General features: G+C 35.1%; 2 protein-coding genes across 2 annotated transcripts; one reads left to right on the top strand and one right to left on the bottom strand.

Moving 5' to 3' along the window:
• Positions 1-3182: 3182 nt before the first annotated feature.
• LOC111407968 (protein S-acyltransferase 24-like) lies at positions 3183-12870 on the bottom strand. The gene is made up of 13 exons (XM_023037699.1): positions 12235-12870; positions 11443-11583; positions 9591-9703; positions 8549-8628; positions 8239-8402; positions 6740-6878; positions 6554-6653; positions 6030-6087; positions 5627-5704; positions 5425-5523; positions 4817-4895; positions 4551-4699; positions 3183-3706 (listed from the first exon to the last, which is right to left on the bottom strand). The coding sequence occupies exons 1-13, from the start codon at positions 12487-12489 to the stop codon at positions 3284-3286; spliced, it is 1878 nt and encodes a 625-aa protein (XP_022893467.1). The 5' UTR covers positions 12490-12870; the 3' UTR covers positions 3183-3283.
• A 3681-nt stretch (positions 12871-16551) lies between these two features.
• LOC111408259 (two-component response regulator ARR18-like) lies at positions 16552-19103 on the top strand. The gene is made up of 7 exons (XM_023038043.1): positions 16552-16801; positions 16944-17096; positions 17185-17541; positions 17681-17757; positions 17851-18454; positions 18582-18769; positions 18913-19103. The coding sequence occupies exons 1-7, from the start codon at positions 16693-16695 to the stop codon at positions 18940-18942; spliced, it is 1518 nt and encodes a 505-aa protein (XP_022893811.1). The 5' UTR covers positions 16552-16692; the 3' UTR covers positions 18943-19103.
• Positions 19104-19569: the final 466 nt, after the last annotated feature.

Below are 19569 nucleotides of genomic sequence, written 5' to 3'. Positions count from 1 at the left end.
CAGCACAACTAGAATTGAAAGGGGCTAATGAAAATTTGCTCGTCAAAAGAATGTTGCGAGCATCTATAGCTTGTGCCTCTGCCTTATTAATGGTGTAAAAGCGGTCTGTCAAATTTTTGGAGTAACAGGCCAAGTTTGGCCAAAACCAAGTTGGCGAGCAAAAAAATTGGGGAGCATATATTTCAACCCCAACTTTGGCATTGGTTCCAGTTAAGATATCGTGGAACAATTTCCTCCCAATCAAAAACTGAACCCAAACAAGCAGAGAGGTACTCGCACTGTCTAGGGTGGATGGAGGTTGCACATAATCTGGGGTCAAATGAGCAGGAAAATGAAAGAAAGAGGGAACCAAATTTAAGGTATAAAAGAATGAAAAATGTCCCTACTGGACATATTTACAAGGGTCAGTGGATCAATGGCTAGCCCATAGCAGCTAGCAGAACAAAGTGAAATGGATGGAGCACCAAGTGGTGGAAAATATGCTCTCAACCACAGTTGAGTGAACCAAAGGGGGCCACTGGCAGTGGGAGATGCACCATTCTTCAGTTGAAACTAAAGGGAAGTCATGCCTCTATAAAGGGTGGCTAGAAAGAAAGAACATAAGTTCAAAGGCCTACCACGCGTCAATTCATGCGCTATGGGTAAGTAGCTCATAGAAGGTTTCATACTTGGCACACAAAAAATATATTTACAGAGCCAAATCTGAAGAAAGGCCACATGCTCAGTTTGGGAAGGTTCGGCGCTTGAGTGATTATAAAGCCTTGCAGGCTTGAATAGGACTCAGTCAGTTTCTTGTCAAATTTTGGGGCAACACTGGAAATCAAGATACCAGGAAAGATGGTATCGCCTAAAGGCAGAAGGTTTGCTAGGGCTCCAACATCCCTTAAAGTAATAGACATGGGACCGAGGGCGAAACGAAGGTGTTATACTCAGAAGACCAAAAACTTAAAGCAATAGGAAAAGGCACTGGGTCAAAAATTGGGGATTGAAGAGTAATTTCTAATAAATCTGAAATCCTTGCACGATCAAAAATCGCCTTGGTGGGGCCATGATTCACAAGACGTGCATGTCATCTACGAAAAACACCATCAGCTTTGGGCCAAGTGCGAATACCTTTTTCGCGAATCGGCCTCAATAGCAGAGAGTTCAGGAACGGAGGACCTTGAGTACAAGGGAACAGCTGGCACACTACCACTTGTCCAACGGCTTCGACATTATTGAACGATGGACCCAAATAGAATTCATTGAAATCAGCACTAACTTGTGTAAGGAAGTTTGGATTTACATATGGCCTAGTAAGGATTTTCTGGAAATCTTCGAAACTAAAGGAATCATCAGATTGAGTTTGTGAAGTCGCCATTGGAAACGAAGTACAGTTTTTTATAAGGTTGGCCTGAGAAACGTAGCAGAAAAGCAAGAAGATGAACAGTAAAATAACGAGGAAGAAGCGCGATATATAGAGACGTTGTTTAGTGGTGCAATGAAATGGCGTGTCCTTTTGGTTTATAAGGGTTTGTAACGTTGCACTTTTTCAGACTGTAGAAGGAAATAATGATTGAAATTCTTGGGAATTTCAAATATTGCTGGAAAATACAAAGTGAATATGGCAAAGATTAATAATTAGTATTAATTCTGCCATATTGGGGGGTAATTTTTGATACACTAAAAGTGAAGCCCAAATCAAATAGCCTAAAGAGCGAAACTCAATTAGGGAATCCAGGATAAAGGTTCAAACATGATTATTAATGAATGCGGTGGAAGCCCACGAACACGGTAACATCATCGTCCAAGATTGCGAAATGCCCACAATCTGAGCGAATAGAATACCTTGCGGTCGCCTAGAGCGATAACCACATTCTCGCCCAAACTTTCGAATCGCCCAGGATCTTAGCAAGCATAAAACATTATGGTTATCCAGAATAGCAGTTATTAAAGCAGTTATCGAGTGATCTTATCACATTCCACGATTCAAGGAGCCCAGTTGAAGGAGGTTGAACGACAAAGAGTAATGGCAACAGTTAGAGACGGCAGTTCTACGACAAGTTAATCACCATAAAGAAAGTGGGTAGTTATACAGTAATCAAGCAGTTTCCAAGCGGTTTGTCACGAATAAATAATCAAGGGAATATAAAAGGAAGAGAAGATATAGAGAACAGGAACCCGAATCAAATACTCTCAAATAGAGAATATGTAATTTTAATTTCTTAGTTTAGATTTAAATACTTCTTTTAGTACTCGTGTGCTTGCGTCCCTTGGAAGCTTTCTGGCTATTTTCAATTGTAAATCATCGCCAATAAATCATCCCTTTTTGAGACTTCGTCTCAAGAGGTTTGTTCCTTACACAATCGTCTGATCCCTTTTTAATTGTTAGCGACTACCCGCGCGAAACAGAAATAGCAACCGTGTCTTATATGAAAAAATAATGAAAAGGTGCATGTCTTGATATATTCTTGAAGTAACTTTTGGAGATGGGGCAACTAGAAACTAAATTGATCTGGATCCTAAACTGTTCCCATTTCTTCATAGAAGTTAACGGACAGAATACTAAATGGGGTAAAATGTACACGTATATCTTGATCTAAACCACTAAACCACTACATACCTAGTCACGATTTTGGTTTTTTCGAAGAATATAACATTTTTATTAACAAAACCAAATTACAGGAAAAATGGGTAAGTTTTTCATTCATAAAACTTTGGGAAAGTTGCAGCAGCGATTTCTAACTTTTTCATTTTTTGTAGGCTTTATCCTAACCTTCATTTTGTGTCAATGAAGATTCCTAACATTTTATAAATATGCACCTGAGGTCCATTTGGATAGAAACCATCCAAAACACTATCAGTTGACCGGAAAAACTAAGGAATCAACATCCAATAACACCATCTAAGTANTGAATTTTCCTCATCAAAATGAAATGATAGATGCTTATTGTACATTACCATTGATAGATTCTTTTACAAATTGGCGAGGCGACGGTAATTTGAAATAAAACTGTCAAAAATCTGTTCACCACATTACATAAGCACAACCGTCTAAGTGGTGAAGAGATTTTGACAATTTTAATTCAATTTATCACCATCTCATCTATCTACAATAAGCATTTTCCAACTAATAAGGAATCATAAAAAATTACTAAAGTTCGATATACATCAACAGAAGTAATGAAAAATTGCACCAGAAATAAGCAGCAGCAAATAATTGAATTAAAGAAGCTAAACGTGTGCGTTTAAAAAAAAATAAAAATAAAAAATGGCGTCTTCTCAAACCTATGGCACAATATTATCACGATGCAGATGCAGAACAGGCAGCATTTCGTCCTAAACCTATACCCAAACCTAAAGGAGCAGAATCAGTTTTTCTACTGTGATTCTGGCTATGGCTACATTGAGAAGAATGAACATGCCCACGATGTGTGTTTTTGTTATTCACATCGATTGCTACATGGCCATTTCCATTTGCTTGATGAGCATGGCTGATTCCGTTCAACAGGTTTGAGTTCCGAGCCATTTGCCTCATCGAAGTCCCTTCAGATTGACTTGATTCTTCATCATACTCCACGTCTACATTGTATCCATTTATCAAGAAATCTGTACAATTTTTCTTGCAGCCATGATCATATGGGTTTCTGAATTGGCCCCCAGCTCCTCTGAGATAACTATAACGCATTGAATTTGCCATTTCATTTGTTGTAATGTTGTGGGCAATCTGTGGGACGAATAGAATAGCAAAAACCGTAAAACACAAACAAAATAATTTGTCAACTCCACTTATAACTAACTAAAAAGAATGGCTCAAACACTAACAAGTTGGCATTCTTTGTTAAATGTTGACTGTAATATTTCAGCAAAATGTATCCCAAATACACCCTAACGTAGGAACAAATTTAAAAAAACGGTCGATCAAATGACAACAATCAGGTAGTATGTTGATCCGTGCTCTTAACATCGAATATTCATGCATAATGTAGAAGTCATAAGCCGTGGAAAGATGATTTGATTCTTCACAGGATATGAATATGGGAAAGAAGATGGTGGATCATTGAATTGGAGCATCCAAGTGACATGTTTGGAATAGTTATTAATGGTTTATAATCTCGCTTATAATTCTAGAATTGGAGCACAGACGGTATTCAGATGTTGCAGGTATCTAAATGTTTTGACCAGTGTAAATTCAATTAAGTGGAGCTCTATGAATGAAACAAGAGGAGAGAATGACTGATTTCAATCTACCTCGAATGCACAAAGAAATGAATGCCATAACGAGACAAATTGCAGGCACGGAACATGGGGAAACTTTCTGAGAGGAAGTCGGACTTCTAAAACAAATAGAGATATCTATACAACCTCGTGTAATCAAGATGTATCATGTATTTCTTGGTGATATAATTAGGGGTCATTTTTAGGCTAACAAAACCAGTCGGTTCATCACTCACAGATATATCATGATATCTTCCCATTATTTCAAGCAATCAACATAATAAAGTACTTTCAGATAGTAATAGTTGAAAAGAACCCAAAGACACAAGAAAATAGAGACTCCAGAAGTAAACCTGAGAAGCCTGTACAACAGTTAAGACTGCCACACCAGATAAGAGGAAAAAATCTGCAATTAAAAATGATATAGCACCAACATGATGATTTCCCGCATGGTTCAACCATGCACCAAAGGAAGATGGAGCTGTTGGGTCAGTCAACACTCCTACAATGTCAAGAAAAAGTTTACAACGGATAATGGAACTTACAGAAAATATAGGATGAGGAAATTACAGCAATGTGTAAATATTTTCATGCTAGACCAACGAAAAAAATATCTCACTTGTGAGAGCCACTGCTCCGGTAATCAACATGGCCAGAACTTCCAGAAGCAGAAACAAGAAGAAATCCCACTTGTTTTTCTGTATCAGAAGATAAAAATTCAATCAGAACATTATGATAGGAAATAAACACGTTTGATTTAACAGAGCTAACCCAAAGGTAGAACCAAGAAGGAATGGAGGGACGCATAACAAACAGGAGATCATATATGCTAACTAACGTCTATTCACAATTTTTCCATGTACTTTGTCAAGATCGGCATAAGTTAACCAGCTAATTCATCATCTAATAACATGATTCACTCTTTCTTTCTCTACATACACGTAAGGTACACCAGTTATGAATCAAGTGGCACCAAAGAGCAAAATCCCTTTTTCTTCTGTTTCTCTTTTACTAATTATGATGCAATGATATTAATCAAGAACCACCCAACTAATCTCTACTCAAAACCAAGTGACAAAAAAAGAGTAACATTTTTTTCATTTATCATCCCTTCAACGATTGGGACGAATATATTTTTCCAAGGTCATTTAATCAGGGGCAAACCATCTTATTTACCAGCATAACAAATAATAATAAAGAAAGATATGTAAATAAATTTCAAATCACCTTCCCAATGCAATTAGATACCCAAGGGCAATGATGATCAAACTGTTCAACACAGCGATCACAGGTGGAACAATGCTTCGCGCGTAGAGGCCTGACAATCTAATAAAGCACAAGACAAGCGATGTCAGAAGCAATATAACTTGAACGCTAAGATAGAATATAGCTTTCTTTTCCTTTTATAGAGGTAGACAAGATGGTGCACCTTGCAAGTGGCGCAAAGCCGAGACCAGTTCCCAGCAAGCAAAGCAGGATTATTTATTTCAATCTTCAGCAAAGGTTCCTAAACCAAAAATGATAAAGGGAAATATTTAGAAGCTATTGAAAGTACACAATTAAACTATAGATTTCTATACCTGGCAAAGCAAACAAAGAGCTAGATATGATAGTCTGGTAAGACAGTATGCACGGTATACTTAGAAAGAAATAAAAGAACGGAATTGATAGAAAGTAGAGCTTTCGGGCACCTCTGTAGATAAAAGACGAGGTAGTGATTTCTCTATTCTTTTGGAACCAATTTTTATTTTTAAAAAAATATATTACTGTTGGATTAGAGAAAATCATAGCTATTAACTGGAAAATAAATAATAAAACAGGTGGCAACTTACATCATCTTTCACGTTTTGTGAGTCGTGTACATTCATTCTGATGTATCCTGGATCCTTGCTGCACAAAAAGGTCAATAAAATTTAGACTCATTAATAATAATAGTAATTCCAAACAACTTATAAGTTCTAATGAATTTAATCACGACTCTTAGCTGTATGAAGATCCAATAATCAAGTTACATCAACGTGCACATACATTATAGCTTCAAGGGGGAACAGAGAGCAATCAAACAACTAGAATATATACAGCATGTAAGGAGAGAGGACAAAAAACACAAAGCTACAGGAATTCATCATTAGAGTTTATGTAGAAATGATAAAAAACAATTAGAAACCAAAATCATCTTTGACCAGGTATACCATATCATAATAAAATCAGAAATAAACCAAACACAAAAAATAAAGACATAGCATCTTCACCACAAGTATAGACATCTAAGTTGAAAAAAAAAAAAAAAAACAAAACAAAAGAAAAAACTAGACAAAAAATGACTTTGTAAATGCCATTCACTCATTCGAGTTACCTGCTGCACCTATAAAACAGAATGAGTCTGGAGGATGCCAGGAGCACACCCATCCAAGCAAGAAGACCAAAACCAGCTGTTAATTTTGGCAGGTTTGATGCTGCATCCAGAAACCAGTAAAAAAATGTTCTCAAGCGTAATAATTAGACTTACGATGCTAAATAAAAATGAAGTCAGGAGATATACCCGTAACAACTGAATGAACATATACCACAAGTAACAAAAATATTATACACCAGAGTATTGGGACAAGTCCTAATTTTGAGAGTTTGGCAAGGCGGCTGTTTCCATCACACCGTTTGTCAAACAAACTTCTAGCATTCCCCTGTAAATGAAATGCAAAGAACATAATACAGATATAACCTATCCCGAACACAGACAAATGTTTAAATTAATAAAAAAGAATCAAACTGTTTGATCAACATATATTCAGAGAAAATAGGCAAATGACATTTTAGCAGCAAGTAGTTTTTTTTTTTTTTTTTGATAAGCAATGAATAATTTTATTAATCAAAGATAATATACAGAAAGTGTATTATCAATTTATACAAGAAAGGAACAACATGAAATTAGGCAACCCATAGGAGTAGAAACTGTAGTTTAGCAGCAAGAAGTTACTGGATTTATAGTACGAAATGGGCTAAAATCACCATTTTCATCTACAAGCTCTATCCTTTTTCTTTTTAACTTTTAAATGCAAAACTTAGGATAAAAACATAGCTACAATGGCTGAGGGAAAGGCCGGACTCTAGTCCTGCCTGCCCCTAGAGTTTAGTTTCACCAGTCACTCTACATCTTCGTAGGGACGGCACTCCCTCACTTCCAAGATCTGGGGGTTCACATCGCGAAGCTCCAATAATGCAAGAGGAAACAAAGTTTTCCAACCTAATCAGCTTTAGAAATTTCTGCATTCCCTCAATGTATCCAATCTGAACAAAGTCCCTTGAACAACGTGAAAAAATTGGCCTCGTAGACCCAATTAGAATTTTCCTACCAATTTGGCATTTCCTTCACGAATTCTAAAACAGTAGCTTTCATTGATCTGTCCAGGGCTGGGGGAAGAACAAACAATTTTATTCATTCTTTTTTCCGCTCTTTTTGACAACACAAGGCCTCGTGAAGGAAAGAAAATGAATAAATACATGACACTCCCAATCTTTTCGAATGATTTAATCTCAAACGGTATTTTCCAACATCTTTTTCCAATCCCCATGCATGACTTTAGACAAGGGGGAGGGGGGGTTCAGATTGTTATATAATTATTTAAAGAGTGAGAACTTGATCAATTATGAACTCCAAATGAAAATTATAAAATATGGAAACACTTCATAGGCTACTCAACTGGAATCGGATCTCAGGATGTTTTCCCGTATGCCTACTAGAATAAAAAGCACAGTGTGCACTTACAAATTTTATGGTAGTAAATCTGCAATTAGCAATACAATACTGTAAGCCAGTCCAAGTAATCAAATTCTATATCCACTAGGAGAAGCACGAATAACTAAGGCCTTGATCAAAAGTGATTATTTGAAAACCACTTTCCCCCACACTCATCTTCAAACATACGTCATCAAAAAAATATTCATTTATCACATTTCCCTAACTTTTCCCTACTTTTAAATCACACATTCTCGAAAAAAAAAAAGCAAGAGAACACAAGCAAAGCAAGATTAAGGAGTACCTACAAGGAAAAAGGCGACTTGTCTGTGATTCTTATCGGAAGCAAGCTGTGCAGGCGTGAGGCCAGTATTATCTACTACCATTTGATCTTCTTTTTTCCCAGCTTGCACCAGCACAGTGCATGCTTCTAGATTACCCCTAATAGCAGCCCAGTGAAGAGGGGTACAACCTAAATGATAAGAAGTATGTGAAATTATTGAATCAGGATACAATAATGTAAAATTTTCCACGAAAGCATCGATTCTTCGAAAAATGGAAATATGAAAAACTTTGGAAACACAGAAAAGTTACGGAATACGGAATTTTTGAACTTACCTTCTTTGTCCTGACGTCCCCTATATGCATCTAGAAATAACAAAAGACGTATGCAGTCCACAAAGCCCTTATATGCAGCCCTACAGATGAAAAGATGAAAAAAAACAGAACCTAAGCTAGTAACTACTTAAAGTATGATCATTAAATAAGTAAATAAATCATATTGCTGTGATCCTAATTGGGTGGAATCTATAGATAAAACAAGATATAGGGCCGTTATCCTACACTAAATAACTGATCCAGCAATCATAGTCTGAAATTTACTAAGTGCAAACTAATAGCATATTATGAGTTCACATTAAGTTAATGTACAAATGAAAAAAAACAGAACCTAAGCTAGTAACTACTTAAAGTATGATCATTAAATAAGTAAATAAATCATATTGCTGTGATCCTAATTGGGTGGAATCTATAGATAAAACAAGATATAGGGCCGTTATCCTACACTAAATAACTGATCCAGCAATCATAGTCTGAAATTTACTAAGTGCAAACTAATAGCATATTATGAGTTCACATTAAGTTAATGTAGAGAATAGCAATTATAATCTATCAAAACACCAGAGATGATTAAAAGCCCAGTCCGTCATTCTTTTAGAGAAATTGGAGAGTAGAAATTACAGTTCAATAAAAAAAAAAAAAAAGCTCAAGAATACATTTCATTCTTCCAAGAGCTAGAGATGAAGAAAAATACTTAAATTCCTACATAGAATTTCACAACAAAACCAAAAAACTTAGTATGTCCCATAGATCACCGAGCCACTGTTCTTTTTCTTCAAAATGCTTGGAGTTCCTTTTTAGTCCAAATTACAATTATAGTCTAACTCCTACAGGGTTCCAAAGACCAAGATCAAGTTAAAGGATGTCTTGTGTGTCTTCCATAACCTTCTTTTCATCCTGCTAAATTCAATATGGATCTCATAACCTTGTAATGCCAGTTAACATAATCTAGAAATCACAGATACCGGCAGTAAAAAATGCAAACCAAATTTACTCTAAACATGAACTATTGCAGAAAATAACGAATACATTCGTCAAGTACCAGTGCATAGGGCTTCTTCCATCATTGTCAGGAACGTCAGGATCCGCATTCCACTTTGTTACAAGATGATAGATGAAAGCTGTCTGACCATACTGTGCAGCAACGTGTGTTGTCTGCAGTTAAAATGAGTGTGATAACGCATCTCCATTAGCAAGTTCTCAGCAACTGAAGTACTAAAATTTAAAAGGAAGAAAGAGAGAGAGACAGAGAGAGTGCTGAAAAGGTCAGGACCATAGCCATTTCTTCTTTCTTTCCTTCTTCAGCTAAATAGTAACAAAAGTCATTTTCAGTGCAACAATTTTTGTGCAAGAGTATAAGCTGGAATATGCAATCAGCCGCTGAAACACGGGTTGGCATTTTTTTTTTTTTTTTTTTTTAAAGGAAAACACCAACATGACCTGAACACGGATTTGAACTTAAAGACATAAAACAAATGCGACACCAGAACTGTTTCAAAATCAAGAGGATGTTATTGTTGTTCTTACTATCGGAGAATTACACTACTTCATCGTTGTTTGCATGGTTCAAGTCATTAATCAGTTCTCTATCTAAAGTTCTGCGACAAATTCTCCTTTGCTTACAATTGAATTTGTCAGAATTTTGTTATAATCTGTTTCTCCATCTATTTACTTTACATTGTGATTTTACTACCAATTATATAGTAAAAAATTCTACATCACACTGAAGGAAGCTCCAGGCTTCCTGAAATTTGAAAGTATGTTAAATTATTTTAAATTTTAAATTTACTTCAGCTATCATTAGTCATTTAGTCCACACATAGGAGGACTCAGTTCACAATTCTTTCGTTTGGTGTCAGTCTGGTGACACCCACCAGACTGGGCACAGCCATTTAAGATGGCATGTCAAGAAGGGACAGTGAGAATACTAATTGTAAACTATAAGCAATAAAGCATCCCAAAACTTCTTGATAAGTTAACAAGGAAAGTTTCCATGCTATAAAAATGATCGCGTCAAAAAAGTCATCATTCAAATTTCAAATTAAACAAAATTTATTTGCGTTTGCATAATTCTCCTAGCTACCAACTGTACTCCAAAGAAAAACATTTCCTGTCAATCTATGGGAGATAATGAGATATGGTGGATCATTTGAGGGTAGGTGGAAGTGACGGTCCCACAAGCTTCAGAATATAACGCAAAAAGAAACACAAGTCCTAGAGCAGCCATCGTGGGAAATTAACAGAGCACTCATGACCAATACCTCTCACAGTTAGACATTGTCCAAAGGCACTAAGTATGAGGTTAGATGTGTTCCTCAGCACCCAAAATATGCTTAACAGAGAAAACTAAATTTTAAAACCTCACTCGGTCAAGTAACAGAGAGAATGGGTAAAAAAAAAAAAAGACATTAAATGGACTAGGAACACTATCATAACTTATGTCAAGTCTTCAAGAACATACATAATAGCAACAGGGAGAGTAATGACTTACAAGGGAAAAAAATGAAAAAATAGCTTCCATACATGAAGGACCGAAGGTGAAACTGAAGTGCATGTATGACACTCTCAAACATTTCAAAGCAGAAAAAGATGAAAATAAAGAGGACGGTTATACCCCCAAGAGGAAGTACTGGCTAGAAAGTGAATCATCCTGAGACACTAGAAACAACAATATAAATGCAGCCAATCATCGTAACTGACATATCCACTATTCTAGAGTGTATAATTCCTAAATCAGAAAAATGTAGAATGCCGCAATTTAATGTGTAAGATTTCTATAAAACTACACATTCTCTAATGAAAGCAAAATATGTTTTTCATTAGATTTACACCACCATTGTAAGCAAGTTATTAATTGCTAATTTACAATGACGACCATAGGAATGTAAACAAACCTGATAGCCATACATATCAGCAGCGTTGACTCTAGCACCCTCTTGCAATAGAAGCTCAGCAACTTGGATTGCGCCCCTCACGGCACTCCAGTGCAGAGCCGTCTGGCCAGTATGGTCTGCTGCATGAACATCAGCCCCATGCTGTCAAGTGTACACCACAATATAATCAAGATACGAACAAAATCGACAGGGAAACGAGAAAGAGAGTCACAATGACTTGATACCTTCATTTACAGATCGCAACATAAATCATATCTTATCTTCAAAAAATTACTCACAGTTACTCGGGTCATGCGTTAGCAGGTAATATTTGAAACAAATTTATATGTTGCACGAGGTGTTAATTTATTCTTTAGCTCCAATGCTCACAACATTTTTCTAACATCTAGAGTTCCTGACATTGTCTAAAATCTCTTGTGTATAATATATACAACTTCACAATGTTGTGTGCACATTCAAGCAACAAAATCTTATAAAACTGAAAACTACATTGTAATTAATCTTGGCGTGCCCCACCCAGTGCTGACTATCAATAATAGACAAAATTTATTTCTATATAACAGCATAAGCAACTCAATCACACTTCACATCTCAGGATGATGGTCTTCCCGAAATTCACGTCTAACAGCTCAGATGCACGATCTTACTCAGTTCAACAAAATACAATTATAAGTGAGATACATATTCACCAAGCAATTAAATTAGGTGAAGTCAATAACTCAATGTACAATACCCAATATACACGCAGAAACGACAAACACAGAACCTATATATATAAAAATGTTAGTGCACCTCGATGATGTATTGTGCGGCTGCAGTGCGGTTGTTGAGGGCGGCCCATTGGAGAGCATAGTAACCATGGGCGTCAGGCTCAGAAACGGAGCAACCCTCGCTCTCAACCAGGCACTGCAGCTTCTCCATGTCCCCATAAGCCGCCGCCGTGTAGACATCGTTCCGCAGGCTCCCATCCTCTACCACCACCTCGGCCGCCGGCTGCTTCCGATCTCCAGATTCCACTTCTTCCACTACCTCGATCTCGGAAGCCATGTTAAATATTCCAAATTGGTTTTTTTTTTTTTTGCTTTCCTTTTTCTCTCTTGGGAAATAAGAAGATTTTTTAGAGCAACCAATTGATCAACAATACATCATCCCTTCAATATATATGTGTATATATCTGTATCTTTCGTGTATAAATGACCAAAGAATTTAATTGATTCAGTATTTTTCTCCTAGAAGGAGAGGGAGTTGACTGGATTGGTATAAGGGATTGAAGAAACAATGAGAGGGAAAAGAAGCCAACTCCCGCTGGGATTCGCTGATTTGTTCTTTGTGGGCGACCAAGAAAAAATCGTAGAAAAAAAAAGAAATCATAGATTTTTTCTTTTTTATTTGTATGAATTAATTTCATGAACAAATGGGCTGGAAATTTTAGAAAATGCTTGTTCTGTGTCACCATTTATATAGCACCATGTTTGAGCTCCATTATAATTAATACTAATTTTTTGAAAAAAATATATTCTGTAATAATGATTTTTCAAAAAAATTGTAATTAAAAAATAGAAAAAAAAATTTAATTTACATGTAAAATCCTTTTATCGGAAAAATGTGTGTTTAAAAAGAAAAGAAAAAAATTATATTAACAAATTAATGGAGCCCAAACAAGGACATAACGTTTTATAGATTAATGAGGTTTTAAAAAGAAAAGTGGTGATTTATTTATTTATTTTTATATTTTTTGGTTGATGAGATTTTAGTCTAATTAAATCTCGCCTCTTGATTTGTTGATAAATAAATTTGTAAATTATGATGTATATATAGCACAACTATACAAATTTTAGGCTATATTTCCTAAAGTTTAAATTGAAATTTCCTGTTAATAAATAATAAATTATAATACATTTAAGTCCATGTTTGACAACCATTGTTTGGAGAAAATATAATTTTAAATAGTGACTTTTAGGAGAATGTATAGTTAAAAAGTTGAAAAAATTTTGGGCGTATGAGCATAATATTTTATTGCATGAATATGCAGTTAAAAATGAATATATAGATAAAAGAGTTCGAAAATAATGATTTTCAAATGGAGGGTAGGTTCTTTATTTATTAAGTGATTAAATAAGTTATTTCGAAATAAATTTTAAATCGTGATTTTAAAAGACTTTTTTTTTCCATTTTTACTGAGCTCCTGCTTGACATTCAATTTTTTGGAACAATGAGTCATTAAATAGTAAATTTTTGAAAAATGTGTAATTAAAAAATAATAAAAATTTTGAGTTTACGTAAAAAATATTTTATTGTGAGAAAATGAGTACAAAAAATGAATTTTACAAAAATGGATTAACAAATAGGGGCTTAAAATATCTTAAATAGTATGCTTTATAATAAAGGATAATTATATGGATTTACCTTTTGTACGAGGAAATGCACCGAGGATTTTATATATATTGAGATGGTAATACCTATATTACTGTGGATTTTTTTTTTGTCCAACGCCTAATGAAAAATTTGCCAAGTGGAATTTTGTACATTTCCTAATAAAACATAAAACCTCGTCGAAGTTTTTTTTACTTTTAAAGCCAAAAGCCAATCGGATTCATTCAAAATAGTGTCCTCACCGTTTTTTAATATGGCTATTGTTATGGAACTCAGTTATTAAATGTTTAAAACATTCGCATGACTTTAATAGTAAGTGGAGTTCCATGTATAACTTACATCGCTAACAAATGTTTTAGTATTCGTCACTCCAAATTCCTTAAATGCTTGTTTTCTAATAGGAAAGATCGTGATACATATTAGTTCATTCCTAATTCTTTGTATTTCATCTTTAATATGTTTCGAACAATCTAACACAATTAAATTTAAAAGATGACACACACAACGAATATGAAACAAATAACCATCAAATCATACTGCAATACCTTACACAATTTATCGATAGCTATTTTATTAATACTAACGTTGTCGAATGTAAAAAAAAAAAAAAAAGATTTTTGCTCTCACGATGATATTCTCTAATAATGGTCATAATAACATTATGTTAGCTTTTCCAACGAATTTAATAAATTTATAAGCAATAATTTTTTTAATGCATATATCAAAGTGTGTCTATATAGCGTGCAGTTGTAGCTATATGAGCTCTTTTATTGATCTATCACATCTATCCGAAGTTAAAGATATAACCACCCCATATTTTTGCAAATCCATAATCAATTGTTGTTTCGTTTGAAGGAAATATTCTATTGTATCTAAACGAAGAGTGTTTCTACTTATTCCCAACGTACCTTAGTTGAAGATGTTATTTTATGTACAAGATGAAATGTTGGTTGTCCGCTATTGTTAGAAGCAACTCAACACCAGTAATAAGTTTCACTATTCCCATTTGAGCATTCTTCTTCGAATACATCCATGTGACGAGGGCAAAGTAGTAGAATCGATGCCTAGACTATCAAATTGTAGTCGTGTTTGACCGGTTTCAAGAAGTCCACATTTGACCACACACGCTTAGTGACGGTTGAAGTAGGTAGTACCAATACTTTGTAGGCATTATTTACATACTACTTTAGACTCTGAGACTTCATCGATAACACAATCCATTGAAATCAATTTGAAGTGATATCAATATTTTGCCTTTTTTCTCCTTTCGCTTCCCTCTAACATCGAGAAAGTCAAATCAATTGGATTATTGCTTTCATGTGCAGCCAAATTTGGAATATCTTCGAGAATGGGTACCTCATTTAGATAGAAAAATTAATTCCGATATTGACTTTACGGCTTCATAGGTGATTCGCTTTCGACACCAAATAAGCCATCAATAAATGAGTGTGGATCCATTTGTGAATTGTATGAAATTAAAAATATATAGATGATATAGTAAGTAGTAAGTATTAAGACTTAAGTAAAAGAGTACCTAAATAATATAATGTGTTTAAGATTGTGAATTCATAATTATAAATGGCTAGTGTGATAATTAAATGAATTGAAATTGATGATGATGAAATTGTAAAAATGAATGTAGTAATGTAGTTTATTGTATAATTGTGGAAGAAAGAGAGAGAGAGAGAGAGAGAGAGAGTTGTTGATGTTGTGTGAAAAAAAAATGGTTATGTTTTCATGTATACTTATAGAAAGAAAAATATAAAAAAATTTGGTGGCCATTCTGGCCACTTTAAAAGTTTAGTGACCGTTTGCAACGGTCATTGAACTTTTGAACAGACGACGAGCCACTGGCTCAGCTAGGCTCATAATTTTACGAGCCAAGTGACTGAATCGACGAGCCACTTGACCCATTTGACAACCCTATATGGGACAATAGATATGACCTCTTTTAAGTAACTTAGCTCCTATTTGAGCCCATTATCCAATAATTCATTTTTTATTTTTAATTTTTTGGATTCATTTTCAAATACATATTCTATTTAATAACATAATGTGCGCGTAAACTCAAATTTTTTATTTACCTTTTAACTAAACATTCTTACAAAATTCACTACTAGAAAACTCATTTTAACATAAAAATGAGGTTCAAACAAGAGCTTACTAAATAAATAGAAGTGAAAAAAAGGAAGTGAATCAGAGAGGTAGGAAGTCCTCGTACCTCGTGGGACATTCCGTACGAGGAGGGCGGGGGTACAACACTAATCTGCATGATATAATACCGTGCACAAATTTAACCCTTGTTAGAAAATGATTATTTAAAATTCAATTTCACCCACATTTATTTAAATCACATTATATATATATAATGTGATCAAAACCTTTTTCCTATATCTAATCACAAATTCTTCAAATAAAATCACTATTCAAGCAATCAATATGGCAAAACACTAAAGAATATGGAGTAGGGGGACGAGATTCAAATGGGTTTTGCTAATAGCATTATCCGATTCAAATTAAGGAAAGCGAAAGGAATTTGATGAGTTTACAGGGTAAAAACGACTTTGCACGGCTTGCATTGATTAACAGTGCAATAGTTGACCGTTGCTGCTTGCGCTAAAAGATAAGCATCCGTATTATGGAAACATATATTTTCCTTTTCTAACCCTTCAATTCTTTCCATAACAAACCCAAAAATTTCCCCAAAAATCTTTACTTCCAAAGTTCTATAAAAACTTCACGAACCCAGAATTCTGTACAAGTTTTTTCAAGAAAATTCTAACCCAGACATTCTTTTCTTGTACAAGTTTTTTCAAGAATTCTGTAGTGTGTCTGAACCATAGCTTTTTTGACGGAAACCTTGTACTGAAGAACAAGATGGACAATAATAACAACTTCCAGACCAGTTTACGAGTTCTTGCTGTTGACGACAACATTGTTTGTCTGGAGATGCTTGTCGTTGGGCTTCAACAATGTGGTTATGAAGGTATGTTACACCTTATAAGATCATATAGGCGTAAAATCTTGAAATATCTGGACTGGTATCAATTAGAAAAATCTCAACTGAGTTTCTTAAATCAGATTCCAGTTATTTTCTGTTCCAACTAATATGATGATGTCTATTGCAGTTACTGCAAAAACTGGTGCACTTGAAGCTCTTGCAATACTGAAGGAGAATAAAGATTACTTCGACATTGTAGTTACAGATGTTACAATGCCTGATATTGATGGTTTTAAGCTGTTAGAGCTTATTCGTCTCGAGACAGACATTCCTGTCATAAGTAAGACACGACCGCAAGCTCTATACTATTTTTCGAACGTGTCTCTATCCCCCTTTCGTTTGCACTCAAGTATCGATTTTCCTTGCAGTGATATCTACGAATATCGACCCGCAAACTGTGGTGAAGGGTGTAAAACACGGAGCACAAGATTATCTGGCAAAGCCTGTTAAAGTAGAGGATTTGAGGAAACTTTGGGAGTATGCAACTAAGAAACCTGAATATGATCATACGCCATCCAGCATTGAAACTCGGGAGACGGTTGTACAATCGTTGTCTCCTGAAGATTATAAGGAGAGAGACATGGAAAAAGAGGATGAGATTTCTCGATCCGACCAAATAACTTCTTCTCGAAAGAAACATACGAAAAAGAGGATTACGTGGACTCGACAATTGCATAAGAAGTTTCTCGATGCGATTCAGCAGCTGCAAGTAGATCTTCACAGCAGTGAGTATAGGCCCTCTTCTCTTGACTTGATTAGTACTTGGCTATATTAAAGAAAGAAAAAGAAACTAAAATCTTGTACATTGTACTGTTCAATCCTCGTGTTCTGCTTTCATCGTATAACTAATCCTGTCATCTGCAGAAATAATTCCAACCAAGATACTTGAGATTATGGACGAACCAGATTTAACTCGGGAGAATGTAGGGAGTCATCTCCAGGTGATTTATTCAATTTCATTCTTGCAAATGTTATTCTGCCTTCGTGTGGATAAATGTTCATCGTTTCATTTTGCGTTCTTCTTGGTGTTTCAGAAGTACAGGAAAATGTTGGCGAAGCAAAGAAAAACATTGGGACAGGACATCATCGATACGAATAGAACAATGGAACATCTGCCTGATGCTGATTTTACTGCATCAACTATTATCCCGGGTCGACCTATTATTACTCGTTCTAACAGTGGAGGAGGATATGGAATCAGTAATGCTGGACAAATGAATCCTATCAGTAGATATTTAATGAAAACCGGGATGTCAGATTCATTTTCTGCAAATACAAAACCTTTGAATAATAATGACCTTCAGTTCCAACACAATCTTTTACATTCTCAAGTAATGAATCAAATGCAGCCAGCCATGCCTAGTTCGCTGCTCGGAAATGATTACATGGCCAATTCGACTCAGATTCGTTGCTTTATGCCGGGATATCGATACTTGAACTCAAGTTTTCCTCCTCCGACTTCTGGAAATCTTGGTCAGTACCATAGCCACCCTGTCCTGGGAATTGCACCGTATTCACAATCTCCTGGTGCCTTTTGCAATGTTTACTCTCCTTATCAAATATCCAAAGGTTTTTTGAACCAAGTTCTGAATTCTCAACCTGATTTGTTGCTCGAGCAGGTCGGATGTCCATTGCCAGGTACTTATCTCCTTTTTAGTGATTTTCTTGCTCGTCTTCGTCTGACAAAGTTACAAAATTTTCATGTCCTAAAACGATTAGAAAATGTTCACGTATACAATTAAACTTTTTATCATTCGAATTTCAGGGAACTTTTCAGGGCACTTTGATGCAGCAAATATGACTAATTTTGGTGACGAAGCAAAAAGTGAAATGAATGAATGTCTAGGAAATATGCAGATCTTCTCGAATGAGCTTATTGGCGAGAATTTCAGCAGCGATAATCAGCACGATTTCTTTAAGCAGGATGACGACTTAAGCGCCATACTAAATGAGGTTTGACATTTGCTTTGAATACTTTTATTAGTTCACGTAGAATTTGATTAAAAAAGAGAGACACGTGACAAAATTTATCAGTTATCGTGTCCAATTTTTTTTCTGATTATTTCATTAACTATTGATTGATCAATGCATTGCAGTTCAGAACTCCTTCCGTCCCACCATTATGATCAGGATCAGGATCTTGCTTCCAGATTTTGCAACGCAAAAACTGCTGATACTTCAAGATTTTCTGACAGAATATTTCATACATGGAAGGCTTTTGCTTTTTTTTTCAGGAATGAAATTACAGGCAAAGTTTAAGATGTTGCAAGATTATCAAATATGTACATTGACAGATCATTTTAGTAATGTGAATACAGTATTTTCTATTACATAATAAAAAAAAGTTGCAATGTTGTCTATTTAGTGTCGAATACAATCAAGTTATTCAACTCGAGATTCAGTGACCTTTGGCGATCATTTTGAGACTGTGACTAAACTTGAATGAGGCCACAGTGGAGGAGTTTACTCGACCAATTTCATTGGATTCCTTCTTTACGTGGACACGGTCGAGAAGAGAGGATAATGTATTAATGTTTGAGCTACTTTTAACCATATTGTTAACTTTAAAATGGAAACACAAGACTCAATATTACATGAGAACTCGACAAGCTCAATAAGCAATAAGATTTTGAGATTGATATTCTCAAACTAAATTTGATCTTTTAAGATGAATCTCAATCCAATATACTTTAATAGCTATCTTGGACGAAAATTTTGTAGCGTTTAACTGTGCCTAAAAATGAAAGCTTAAC

This window comes from Olea europaea, chromosome 13 (genome assembly GCF_002742605.1).
Source record: "Olea europaea var. sylvestris chromosome 13, O_europaea_v1, whole genome shotgun sequence".
Lineage (NCBI taxonomy): Eukaryota > Viridiplantae > Streptophyta > Magnoliopsida > Lamiales > Oleaceae > Olea > Olea europaea.
The sequence above is the reverse complement of the archived record's forward strand: the minus strand, read 5'-3'. Positions and strand labels throughout refer to the sequence as shown.